Raw genomic sequence first — 13,721 nt, 5'->3', positions numbered from 1 at the left:
TAGAACTGGGTTGCCTATTGAGTAGTACAGTGACCATGTACTATCCCACCCTTTCTTTCTTTTCAGGGCTCTTCGCATTGTACACAGAGAGCCCAGCAGCCCTGAGACCCTCCCAGTCATTCCGAGAATCCCCTGCCACACCCCACCTGAACAGGTGACCTCCCTGCCACCTCTGGACCCCTGGCCACATTTCCCTCCCTCAAATCAGGCATTCGTTTGGCCAACCCATGGGAACCAAATGAAGCCACAGTAAATCGTTCAAGATGGAAACATTCGGAAGTGGTCTCACGCCTTACCTAGCTGGGGAAATGGTGAGCAGAGTACCTGATATTCACTAAAAGGGAATTTCCGGGGCTGGCTGGGGTCCACCCACAACCCATCTTTTAAGACGCTTGTCAGGAGGTTTGGTGGCTTACCTAAAGTGTGAGAATTCAGCCTTATCCCAAAGAAGTGCGTCTCTAACGGAGGTCATGTTTTTTGAGGGCAGGTGATTCGTCCATCTGCCTCTGCAGCCTCCTCTCAATCAGAGCTTCAGATACAGACCCAGAAGGAAAGGCAAGTTGAGGGCTGCCTTCCTGAGGACAGGACAGCATCCCTGGTCCCCCGCACTCAGCAGGGTATCCGTTGGGGGGGTGCCCTTCCAAAGCACATCTCCCTGCATCTGTGCAGAGTTGACCAGGGCTATCACCATCCCCACAAGAAATCCAGGCACCTTTTTGACAGCCTTGCTGGTATTCCAGAGAAAGTGATCAGTGGTAACCCCTCAAAGTTCAATAATAAAACCAGGTTAAATATAGCTTAAAAGGATCTGCCCAGTGACTGTAGGCGGAAGCCAGTCCCCCCAAGAGCCCAGACAGGCTGAAGCCAACAGGACACCCTCCAGTTCAGAGAGGCTCATAATTCCAGGCAGATGTTTTAACTTGTAAAGCCATTTCCCATTTCCTTTCCATTTTCTTGGTCTCTCTTGTGTTTTATTGCCACTCTTAGTCTACTCATATTTCCAACACCTCCCCCGTTTTCTCCTTCCCCTTGAATCTCATATTATCTATTTTACCATTTAATTGGTTTCCTCTCCTCGGACATTTGTGTCTATCATCCTCCCTGCAGCCCCTTCCCCACCCACTCGCCAGACTCCTTGCTGCCTGCGCCTTCCTGCTGAACCCACCTCCTCTGGCCCCAATTCTCCTTGTTCTGCCTGGAGTTTATGAGATGAAAGAAATCACCCGCGTTCACATTACCAGGAGTGGGTTGAGGGTTCAGGTGCAGCATCACGGGAGCCTCCCCTCTCCTCTGAGGTTGCCCAGGAGATGCTCCATCCCTCCCAGATTTCCCATCATCCACCATGACGTTCGCTTTTTCAGAAATTTCCTGAAGCTGGTCCAGGGCCGGGGAGAGCCAAGGGTTAGGTAGGGGTGCCCCCACCCCACTGCAGACATGAGATAAACTGAGAATCAGGTGTGAAAGGTCCTGGCTAAGTGGGAGGTGGTTAAAGCCCCCTGCTTGCTCCAGGCCTCGGTTTTCCCCTCTGTCTAATGGGGGCATGTAGGAAGGCGCCCGGGGGCTCAGGAGAACTGCTGATGCAAGCCAATTGTCATCACTGCTTCATTCATCCAGGCCCTGGAGACAGGACCCTGGGTGACATGGGGAGGGGTGACTACACTGGGCTCCTGCCCTCAGGCTTTCAGAGTGCCCTGTGAGCGGGGATTCACACAGAAAACAGCTTCATGACAGTGAGACAGCGTGAGGTGTGTATGAAGTCAGAGGGAAGCCAAAGTCAGCCCCTCTCCCCTGAAGAAAGGCTGATTGAGAGAGAGAAAGGGATCACCTCCCATACAAAGGCTGATGGGGTCCAGACAGAGGGCGTGGTGGGGACACAGGCCCAGGAGCTTGGAAGGATGCCTGAGCTCCTGGTGGGAGATCTGGTTGCTGGGGGGGACGGGGCATTCAGGGGAGTGGGGGTGGCGGGGTTGGCATGACTGAGTCCAAGGCTGGAAAAAGGAAGAAGATGGGTGAGGTTGAAAAGAGACAAAGGGACCTGTGCACCTTTCCTCCTGGGGTTCCTACCCCAAGAACCGCCAGGTCGCCTCACTGACTTCTGTCCACTGCCTGGAGCAGAACTGCAGCCTGGCCACCCCATCCCCACCCCCAGCGGTGACCCTGGACAGGCTTGCCCACATCTGTGACAGGTGAGAAAGACCACCTCCTCCATTCGTGAGGATTACAGGAGATAAAGTTCAAAAGCCCCCATGTGGGCCACCTGGCCTGCCCTGAATATCAACACGTGTTAAGGGAGAGAGACAACATCAGTGAAAACAAAAGCAGTTAATAACCAGGGCCTTCCTCTTTCTTCCCAGTCAGCAGGCTCCAGGGTTAACCTCCATGGACTTGAAGGTGGAGGTTCCTTGTGCTGGCCTGTCTGTCTCTTGCTTTTTGCTTTACAATTGTTCTGGCTTGCATGCAGGGAGATTTCCTCGAGCAGGTAGCAGGCTGATCGCACTCGTTTCTGTAGTGCTGAAACATCTTCGGTCCTCCGCAAAGATCCTGCTTTATTCTGGGGACCCACCTTTTGCTAACTTCTCCCTGATTTCTTTACAAAACGGCTTTTTGTCTAACACTAAAGTGTCTATAAGGATAAATGGAGGAAAAATAAATTGACATCAGATGACAAGACAGGGAAACGGTCCCCATGCAAGCATTCAATTGGCTTCCAAAGCTGACCTTTCCCCAAGCATCTTCAAAAAGTGGGGCAAACATCCACAGCCCCACCGCAGTCAAGAGGGGACCATCACTCACAAGCTACCCTCCCCAGGGAATTCTCATACACTCTCTCTTAGAAACAAAAGCACTCTTCTCCAGGGTTCTTTACCCAGAAGCCTGAGGGCATAGCTCCTCCTCCAGATGGGCTCAGGCAGCTGGCCAGAGTGGGGCTGGCTGGAGTTCCCCCTCAGGGCAGGCTGTGTCTCCAACCTCCCCCCTGCTCCGCCCACCCGCACCCTGCTCTGTCCTGTGACGCCCAGATTCAGTAGGTCCAGTGTGTGGTCCAGGATGGAGCATTTATACAAACTTCCAGGAGATGCATATGGCACGTGGGATACGTGAGGGTTTCTAAACACTAGGGCTCAAGAACAGTAATCCAAGAGGCTGTTAAAAGGCCAGGTCCCCATCCCGGTGGTCCAGTGGTTAAGAATTCGGCTGCCAGCACAGGGGACATGGGTTCAATCCCTGGTCCGGGAAGATCCCACATGGGGCAGAAACTAAGCCCATGCACCTAGTACTACTACTGAAGCCCGCATGCCCTAGAACCTGGGCTCCGCAACAAGTGAGAAGCCACTGCAATGAGAAGTCCTAGCACCACAACTAGAGGGTGGCCCCTGCTCACCACAACTAGAGAAAACCTGCGGAACAACGAAAAGCCAGCACATTCAAAAAAAAAAAAAAAAAGGCCAGGCCCCAGGCCCCATTCCCCAAAGTTCCAAGTCATTAGTCTCAGGTGGAGCCTGGTGGTGGTTTACTTGCTGAGTCGTGTCCAACTTTTGCAACCACATGGTCTATAGCCCACAAGGCTCCTCTGTCCCTAGGATTCTCTAGGCAAGAACGCTGGCGTGGCTTGCCATTTCCTTCTCTAGTGATCTTCCCGACTCACGGGATTAAACCCAGGTCTTCTGTACTGCAGGCAATTCTTTACCGACTGAGCCACTAGGGAAGCCCTAGGTGGAGCCTAGGAATCAACATTTTTCATGAGCCTTGCTAGGAAGCTGAACCAGATCATCCAAGGACAGGAGGGGTGAAGGGAAGTTTGGTTCCCCTACAGACTCCCACTCGATGGTCTGGGGTGTGGCTCAAGGGTCTGTAATTCCCACAAGCCCCCATAGGGAGTTGGTGCTACTGGTTTGAGGATTGTCACATGGAATTCATTGCCCTGTGCTTCAGACCATCTTTTCCTCCCTCTCAGTGGATCCTCTCTGCTTCGCTCACAGCAAGTCTGATAAACCAATGCTCTCTGCTGGACCTGCTTCAGCTACTGCAGTGTTTCTGAAACCATATTCCTGAACATGTGAGTTCCCATAAGACATCATATGTTGTGTACCAGGGTTCCTCCAGCAAATGAGTTTGGGGGGAAAATGCTGCCTAGGCCAGGTATGCAGGGCTGGGATGAGAACACTGGGTCCTGTAGCCTCCATCTGGCCTCATCCCACCTCCACCTGCCTGGGGGAACAACCAGCAGGGATGACAGCAGACCCCACACTGGAGTCAGGATAGTTCTGTGAGTTAATCCACACAGAGCTCCCTGATGTGTGCCTCCCCCAAGGCTGGTTAGAGGCAGGAAGGACCTGCTGGGTCTGCGAATCATCACACCCTTCAGCAGACTCAAGACTGAAATACTCGGCAGTAGGAGATGGGGAGGTGTTTCCTCTGGTGTTTGGGCCTCAGGACCCCCCCAACCCCTGCCAACATCACTTTCTTTTTTAATTCAAGTTGGCACTCATATTGGCACTGAGCAATTTCGGGAAGCACAGCAGAGCAAGTGCTGGGCTCTAGACCCCTTTTCTGAGAACCATCTTCATCACACTCAGGCCTTCTGAAGACAAAGGGATAGACATTTCAGAACAATAGCGAGGGCCGCAGCTGGCTTCTGTGATCCACCTGTAGTGATGAGGCACCCTGAGTAAGGGGGGAATCGGAGGGGTCTTTGAGAGGTGTGAGCACAGGGCTGGGGGTGGATCTGTCCATGAAACCTCACTGGCAATAAAGGATTTGTGCTGAGTCTGAGCATAAAGATGAGTTGGGCACACTCGGCACACCCAGAGGTAACTTGGTCCTGTCCCAAGAGCCTGGGGACAGAGTCGGCTCAGGCCAGGTGTGGCAGGCCGGTACTGATGTGGTGTCCCCTTTAACTGCTACATGGGTCCTGGGTAAGAAGCCACAAGTTGACCCGTGCTCTCAGATATAGAACTTGCCTGTCCCTCTCAAGTTGTCTAGAATCTGACTTCCTGTAGTTTAAAGCAGCAAGCTAACTAGCAGGCTGCCCAACCCAGGTGCCAGGGTCCAGGAAAGGGGGAGAGCTATGCAACCGCTCTCCTGCCCAAGTCGGCTCTGACCTTGGAGCTCAACTGTATGCTCTGCTCAGTCCTTCAGCCGTGTCCAACTCTGCGACCCCATGAATTGCAGCCCGCCAGGCTCCTCTGTCCGTGGGGATTCTCCAGAAAAGATTACTGGAGAGGGTGGCCATGCTCTCCTCCAGGGGATCTTCCCAACCCGGGATCAAACCCAGGTCCCCCACATTGCAAGCAGATTCTTTACCCCCTGAACCATCAAGGAAGCCCCAACAGTTCACTCCATCTTCTTGCCACTCTTTGGCAGTGTATTTCTTAAACCAGAACTAAAGTATTCTGGACACAGAGCCCTCCAAACCAAGACAAAGAACATTTGCAATATCTGAGCAAACAAAACCACTTTTCTTAAAATCTCCAAACCGAAAGGGAATGTGCAGAAACATTTACTCACTTTTCAAGCTGTACCTGTTGTTCACTTGATGAGCCCTTAAAGAAGGGTCCCCTCAGTTCAGAAACCACCCAAGCCTGATGTTCCTGACAGCTCTTCTGTGCAGGAATTTCTGCCTTACCTTCTCAAGTCCTTCAGTGTCTTTCTTGGCTTCTTAGGCCTAACCAGGTATTTTGATGCACACGCAGGCCCCTTCCTTGGTCCTGATGGGTGTATCACAGCCAGGGCCAGGACTTGGAGCTTTTCCTCACCCTGGGGGTCTATGCAGCCTGGAGCCCCTCCCTCGGTGGTTTTCAAATCCACTTGGGTCTCAAGGCTAACTCCTGAGAGGCCAAAGGCTTTGCAAGGCCAAGAGGTGGGTCTGGGTTAGCAGGAAGACATCCGAAATGTACAAGACTGATGGGCGTTCCCAGCCCCCTGTGGCTCAGGCCTCAAACTGGATGAAGGCAGCAGAGGCTCCCGGTGCAGATCCAGAAAGCGTTCCCATGGTTTGGGAGCTGGGACGACCCTGCCTTGTTCAGACCTCAGTAGCCTCCCCCGCCCCCACCTTTTTCCCTGTAGACTTTATGTTCTCGGCCCCTTCGGCTGACCGGGGCTCCTAATGCGCTGACCGGGGCTCCTGATACACGGTCCCAGCTAGGTGGTACCTTGGGGCAGGCGGCTGGGGCGAGCGCGCGAGGCGCGCGGGTGAGGCGCTGGGGGCGCGGCGCCTTTAAGGCCCGCGTCAGGCCGAGCGAGCGAGCGCAGGGGCCGGGCGGCGGGGCGGGGCCTCGGCGGGGCTGCCGCGCGGCTTCACCTGCAGTTCCGAGCGCGCGGAACAGAGGCGCGGGCGGCTGCGAGGCCGGCGGACGCACCGGCCCGAGGGAGCGCGCCGCCCGCTGGACTTGGCCTCGCTCCCGGAGTCGGGCGGCGGTCGCGGCGGCGCAGCCTGGCCGGAGGCGCCGGGCCCGCTCGAGCGGCGGCGGCGGCGATCAGAGCAGCGTGATCCGGACGGCTGCGGGGAGCGGGCTCCGGGCTCCGGGCGCCGGGCATCGGGCGGGCGCTGGGGCGCGGCGCGGCGGGGAAGATGACCGCGGGCTCGGGCGTGCTCCTCGTGCTGCTCTCGCTCTCCGGCGCGCTCCGGGTAAGTTGCCGCCTCCCGTCCCGGCCGCCCGGAAGCCCAGGCAGTGCGGGGCCGCTCCCGGAGCCGGCGGGGCTCACACTCGCCCGGCGGGGCTCTCCCGGGCTTCCACGGCCCGCACCGGGCGCCCCTGCTGCGCGCACCGCTGCATCCTGCCGGCTCCCGCGCTCCGCGAAGCCGCCTGCGGTCGGCAGGAGCGCGGAGCCGGCGGTGCAGCGGGGAGCGGCGGTGCGAAGCGAGGTGGGAGTATGGGTGAGCGGGGAACGCAGAGAGCTCTGCCTGAATCGGGACCCGCCGGGCATCCCTCCGCCACCGCAGGTCCGCGGCCGCTGCCCGGGAGCTCGACTCGCCCGCACCAGGGCAGGCTGCCCGCTGGCGGAGCCGGCGCGCCCTCCATCGCCGGCTCGCCGCGCTCCTCCGGAGTTGGCGAGCCCAGCCCGAGCCGGGGCTGCGGACGAGGGGGGCTAGCGGCAGCCGGCCGGACATCAGGGTGCTGAGGACACCCGGTCTGGCCGCCTCTGCTGGGGACTGTGTGCTCGAGACGCGGCGCCTTCCCTGTCCTCGTCCTCTGACCGCTGGCAGGGACCATCGATGCGGGTGGGCAACGGATGTGGACCGCGGGGCACCCTCGCCCCGGACTCCCGACCGCGGCCAGTATCCGGCGGGGCCCTTGTCGCTCGGAGCGGGGTCGAGGAGCCAGGGGCCAGGCAGGAGCAGGGTGAGGTGTACCGGGAGCGCGGTCCCCGCGCCCGCCTTCCTCCTGCGGAGCCCGCGAGCTCTGTCCCTAGCCCAGCTCCGCGTCCGCTGGGTGCAGGGCCGGGGGGGCGCCGCTCGGGGAAGGCAGCGGGGCCGCGAGAGTTGCAGGAACCCCCTCTCGTGGCCGATCCGCCTCGCTGCTCCTCCAGGGCCGCGCTGTTGTAACCTCGGAAATAAACAAGTGCCCGAGGCCGGAGGCCCGCTCTGAGGTTCTGGGCGCTCGGGTGCACTCGACCCACGCTCGCTCGGGCGGGTGGAAACTTTCCTGGGCGAGTTAGCGTCCGCCCGTCCGCCGTCCCCTCTTTCGGTCCTATTTGGAGCTCGCTTGCCAGGCACGGGGCCGCAGTTTGGAGCTATACGCGAGGAGTGACCCCGCGCCCTGCTCTTCCTCCCCTCGGTGATTTTCCGTGGGGGCGCCGGGTCCAGACCCGCGTCAGGGTGCCTGGAGCTCCGGCTCCGGGCGGCCTCCAGAGCCAAGGACTGGCGGGCGGTTGCGCGCCGATCTGGAGGAGGCGGGCGGCGGGGAGGCGCGTTCCGCTCGGCGGCCCCGCGAAGGCGCGACTGTGGGGTGGGTGCGGGCTGCGCCCCTGCTCCTCGCGCTCCAGGGAGCCGGCGCTGTGGCGCTCCTTCTGTCGCAGGGCTGGCTTCCCCGTTGCACACGCAGTCTCTCCCTCCATTCCCCATCCCTACGGCTGACCTCGCTGCCACTCCCCGCAGCCTGGGAGGGGCCCTTCTCCCACCCTGCCTTCCAGGCGCCCAGGGTTCTAGACCTCCCACTGGGCAGGATACACCAGAGTGCTAGGGTGGAGGGACAGGACAAGAGGACTTTCCACCTTTTCTCGGTCAATTACGGGAGCTCTCTAGCCTGGTTAGGCTGGAGATGGGGGCTCCAAGAGTGGACAAGCCTCCAGGAAGTGGGGGGAGAGGACTGGATGGTAGAAACCTCCCCCACCTCCCTGCAGCCTCCCTGAGAGCCAAACTCAGAGCTGAGTCTCAGAATCTGCTTTCAGCCCTGCCCCTCTCACTCCTCTGCGGCACCACAGGGAAGATACAGCCCGCTCCACCTCATCCTAAGCCTGAGCACTGGGGTGGGAGGGGACATGGCCCTGGCAGAGGCCTGCTCCCTTGGCCTCCCCTCCTCCATGTCTTCATTGGCTAACTCCTGGCTCTCTTGCCTCCCTATGATGGACAGTCCTCAGACCTTCCCTTCTGCCATATGCTGGTGAGGCTCCATCAGGCCCTCCACCCTGCTATCCCCCAGCCTGGCCTCCCTGTTGCATGCCCCTGTCACCAGCTAAGATGCTGACCACAGGGGCAGACCTTGGGTTATGTCTGAGTGGAGACTCTGGTGGACCACGGCTTGTCATAATGGAGCCCTTGAACGTAGCAGGCCCTACTAAACTTGGGTTGGATGCAGTTTCTATGAACCTGTGTTTTTTCTAACCTCACTTATGTCCATTCTCAGGCCCACAATGGGGATCTTACAGCCAGGGAGACCTGCAAGGCTGGATTCTCTGAAGAAGATTACACAGCATTAATCTCCCAGAATATTCTGGAAGGAGAGAAGGTCCTCAAAGGTAAGGTGGACGTGGAAATGAATTTGCATACTGCACTCTGGACTAGGGAGACATTGCCACCTGCAGAAGAAGAGGCAGGACTGGCTTTGAGCCAGGCTCTCTGCGAAGCGAAGGTGGAGAGGTCAGTGGACGTGCAGCTCAGTCGACCTAAGTGGCCTTTTGCGTCACAGGTGAATGATTCAGAGTCCCTGTCATTTTTGAGTGAGGTGAATCATTTCCTGGGCAACAAATTGGAATTTGGATATAGTGTCACCCAAATAATGTGCAGAGAGAGACTTTCTTACCAAGTATTTTTGTGTATGAAATTCTGGGTTCTTAAATTATCCCTGCTTTGCAATGCATGATAAAGCAGACGATGTTGTTGGGGATGCGGTAAATAAGCCCACAGACGTTCTGTTCACAGACGTTTCATGCGTTCTCATTACTGTCCCACTGACAACACGGAAACACACATGCAGGAGGGAGCTGCCAGTTAGCTTCATTGTCACTACAGGGCGATACCCACACTTATGATGGGGAAGTCAGAGGCAGCTTCTGAACTCCAATGACAGTAGATCCTCCTGCATAGCAATCTGCTTCCCTCTCAAGACAAACTAGTTAAACTTTTTATTCACATGGGAGGGGAAATAAATCAATTCTTTCTTCCTTGAGGTTTTAAAGCTGGCACAGCGAATACCTCGACCCTGTGCCTCCCCTCCCTGCATCAGTTTCCCAGAAGCAGATTTCAGCCAGTTTCAAAGTGATAGAGGCAACAAACTTTAGCAGAAGCATCAAAGCTGAGTTTCAGTATCCATGGCTAAACCACACTCAGGCTGCTGACTTTGTCCCCAGCTTTCCATTTCAGGGAAAACAAAGTTTCTGCCCACCCCCACCCCCCAGCACTGACAGCAGATCCTTTGTTGGGACGGACTCTCACAGAGCGGGGGAATTCTTCAGATCCTCTCTGTGGGGACAGCTCGTTGACTTAAAGGGTGTGCCTGGTTATATGAATCAGGATCTTATTTTGCACTCAGTCCAACTTTGCTAACTTATTTGTTGTCATCTGAGTTGACTGTCAAAATAGGGGATGTGATACTATTGCTTCTTTCATTGATTATCAAACAACAAAAAATAAAACAAACAAACAAAAAAACCCAGCCTCTTGGCTGTGGGCCTAGAAGCAGAATGGGTATGCTGCAGGAGTGGGCGTCTATGGGAAGAGTTTTCAAGAGATGCTCTGTTAATTGCACGGCGCATGTCATTTTAGAAAGTGTGGACTGCCTTTCAGGATCTGTGGGTTTATGAGAATCCCTGTGTGTGCATGGAGAAGGCCCAGAAGATTCTCCCACACAGTGCGTTGTACTGCAGGCAAAACAGGAGCAGTTCACTGTGGTCTTGCTGTTTGCGTGTCTGGAGGCTGGCATACTTGCCACCTCCCCTATATGGAGCTAACCTTGATAAGATCCTGCAGTATCAGTTTTACTCAGGAATGTAAGAAAAAGTGCCTCTGTCTCTGTAACAGCAGGTGCTACCACCTGCCATGTAAGAGAATGACACATTCTCATGCTTTTCATAGTAAAATGTGAGATTTCCAGCTAGCATCATTCCTCTCTCTTGGTGGACTGCACAGGTCCAGGCTGACTTGACCCTCTGCCCTTGGCCCCTGCGGTAGGGAAGCCTTGTTTGCTGGCTGGATGCTGGCCTGCCCTGTATGCCCCAGGAGTCCATCATGGTAGATGAACTTGGACCAACTCATGGGATTAGTGGATACACAACTCATAGTCCAAACACATACCCCTGAGATGACTGTCCCAACCCAACCGTGGTTGGGGGAAAATCACAGAGCATCTCCTTCACCTGTGAGTGCCACCTCCTCTCTGTGCTCAGGGACAGAGAGGTTTTATATCTTAGAAATAATTTTATACACATGGAGGCAAAAGCTATCACTGCATACACTTGAGCTAGGGCAGATAAAAATTTATTTACATAGAAAACTTTGCAAGCAATGAGACCACAGTGAAGATGCATGTGTCAAAAATAAGTGGCACAGTATTTCTGTTATCCTGGTAGGAATCACGATAAACAGATAATGACTACTTATAATTGAGTTATTCCAATGGAGAGAGCTTAACCTTAATTTGACAAGCGAAGCTTCACGGAGTCACCATTTTATTCTAAATGCACCGTAAGCTGTTAACAACTGCCTGGAGGCTCCTTCTCTCTGCCCTAGTCAGCTCACCAGCAGCCCTGAACATCCACATTCCAGAAGGAGAGATTTGTTACACAGTAATTAACTTGTTTATGATAAATGGATGGAAGAAATGTCGTGGCATTTTGTTTTATGTCTAAATGAAAAGCATTTGCATTTGAAAAATTTCATGCTAATTAGGCTTAAAATAGTTTTCCCCGATAGGGTAGCAAATACTATGGAATTGAGAACCTTTTGAATGGTGGGCTGAGTGCTCCATGTGGTACACGGGGCATTTGTTTAGCTGTTGTGTAATTCCTGGATCCACTCCGCCCCATGGTTGTGGTCTGTGCCCTCTCTGGCGAGTACTCAGGTGTTACTGCATACACTCTTACTCTGTAGATTCGTCTCCAGGATCATTCACTGATGGCCATGATCACGGGTGCATGGTCGTATCTAAAATAGGATTATTAAGCCATTTTCCTTTGGCTTCAAGGAAGTGTTCTCCACACCATAGTTTAGCATGGGGTAGAAGCTAACCTGGTGTCTTTTTCTCAACTTTGTTAATAATGAGTGGTCAACCGGGCTCGAGGCTGCAGCTGATGCACTGACCTGCATCGCTCTCTCATGGCAGGCAGAGTTCTGCGAAAACCCAGACCCCCTTCAAAGCAAAATCCCCCAAGGATGGGAGAATAAGGGGTGGGGTGACTTAGTGGGAACCCAGAACATGTGGGTCATATCTCTCTTTGCTCCTGGAGAAGAGGGCCAAGTGTGAGTGAAAATGCTGTCTGCTGGGTCAGAGGAGGGAGATCTGAAAATTATCCCATGAATTCAGATAATACAGAAAGAAGAGCTTTGTTTCTGGTGACTTCATTTAATGCGACTATCTCAGAAAAGCCTTCCCTCTCCCATATCCAGGTCAGTTCATGACCATCTTGTGCCTTTAACCATACTCTGCTTCCTTATTAGAGAATGTATATTATCTAAATTTATATTTTATCTCTTACTTAAATTATAAGGCTCATGAGGGCAGCAATCCTGTCACTCTGCTTTAACATTTAGAATGTTCTGAGCCAACATTAGGATAAATCCCAATTACCAGAATCTTGAATGGAGGTTAATTTTTCTCACATAACCATAAAGAAATAGGTAGTCAAGGGATGACCAGATCAATAGCACCAATCTCATGCTTAATGTTTATTCTTATCATCCTACCAACTTAGTAATAGTTTGTCAGTGTGTTACCTCATCATTGCAAACTGGCTGCTGTGACTCCGGGCATTGCATTTGAGTTTGTAGCAAGCAAGAAAAAGGAAGGAGCAGTAGCACCATCTGCATCTCTTCCCTGTATAAGGAAAATACACACTTTCTCAGAACCCTTGCAGAAGTTCTCACTGGGGACAATTAGGTCATAGACCACTCCCCGAGGAAAGAGGTAGGGAGGCTGGGAAGCAGAGAACTGCATGGTCTGACTTAGACCTATTATGCCCATCACCTGATAGATGAGTATGTTGCTACCTGGAGCAAAATTGGGAGCCTTAGGAATAAAGAAAGGAGAAATGTGTGCCAGGGAGACAAGTGTCAATGTCTGCCACATGAGGTTTTTCTGGCCTCCCTGCACCTTCCCTGAAGCAGAGTGACAAGTAATGCATTGTCAGATGATTGACTCATTTGAGTACCAAGGCACATAGAGGGAGGGATGGCGGAGAAGGAACCAGATGCATGCAGGAGTCTGGAATGGGTATATAAGAACTCACCATGATGTAACTAATGTGGCCAGATGTACTGCTATCTTATCTTCACAAGTATGTTGAAAATAGCCTCTATACCTCCTCTGTGAAGACGGGTAACTCTTGCAGGGTGGAAGGCATCACAAGATGTGTGGACCAGATGCTGAGCAAATCTGACTGGGTACCCATCACCCAGTGCCATGCCTGCATTGTGGGGCGGTGGGTGTGCAACCAGCATTGTCAAATGAAGTCATGAATGAGCCAGAAAATGCTGACACTGCAATGTCTCTGAGTCCCCTCCATCACCTCAAGGCAAGCAGGAGCTACTCTGAATGTTTAAATAAATGGCACAAATGACAAACCAACTACGTGTGCTGAGCATCACTGGACACTGCGAGTTGCCTGTCCGATACCCATTCTCTGCCTCTTCCTCACTAACAAAACCTCTTCTCTCCTCATCCATTTGGCCCACACTGAGACCTGTTTAAAATACTCACACCTCCAGTAAACTCTTAAACCAAAGTGGCAATATGGCCTTTCTCTGGTCAGCAGAATCTACCTATATTATTCTGTTATATATGTGAGAAAGCTGTTTTGTTTTTTTTTTTCTTGATGAAGAGGAACAGACCTCACTGGCCATACCTTCTGCCATTTGCCCTTACCTTTTTCTCCTGCCTGGAATATGGGCATAATGTCTAGGGCAGAGCAGCCATCTTGTGACTATGAGGATGGTAGAGTAGGAACCAGATTTCAGGTGGCACCCTTGAACAATTGCAGACCTCTGGACTCATTGTGCCCTGAGAGATGAGAAAAATGAGTGAGATGCCACAGTTGAGTTTCTTGGGGCATGCAGCCAAATGCGTTCCCTG

General features: G+C 53.8%; 1 protein-coding gene across 1 annotated transcript in view; it reads left to right on the top strand.

The window, feature by feature from the left end:
* The first annotated feature begins 6,347 nt into the window (after nucleotides 1-6,347).
* The window catches only part of CDH4 (cadherin 4), a 475,364-nt gene continuing 467,990 nt past the window's right edge, over nucleotides 6,348-13,721 (top strand). The window contains exons 1-2 of the mRNA XM_065919692.1: nucleotides 6,348-6,625; nucleotides 8,844-8,955. Coding sequence (XP_065775764.1) covers nucleotides 6,569-6,625; nucleotides 8,844-8,955 — 169 coding nt within the window. The 5' untranslated portion in view covers nucleotides 6,348-6,568. The remainder of the gene's footprint in view (nucleotides 6,626-8,843; nucleotides 8,956-13,721) is intronic.

The sequence above is a fragment of the Muntiacus reevesi genome, chromosome 2, assembly GCF_963930625.1.
Source record: "Muntiacus reevesi chromosome 2, mMunRee1.1, whole genome shotgun sequence".
In the NCBI taxonomy this organism is placed as follows: domain Eukaryota; kingdom Metazoa; phylum Chordata; class Mammalia; order Artiodactyla; family Cervidae; genus Muntiacus; species Muntiacus reevesi.
Note: the sequence above shows the minus strand (reverse complement) of the source record. Positions and strands in the feature narration are given on the sequence as shown.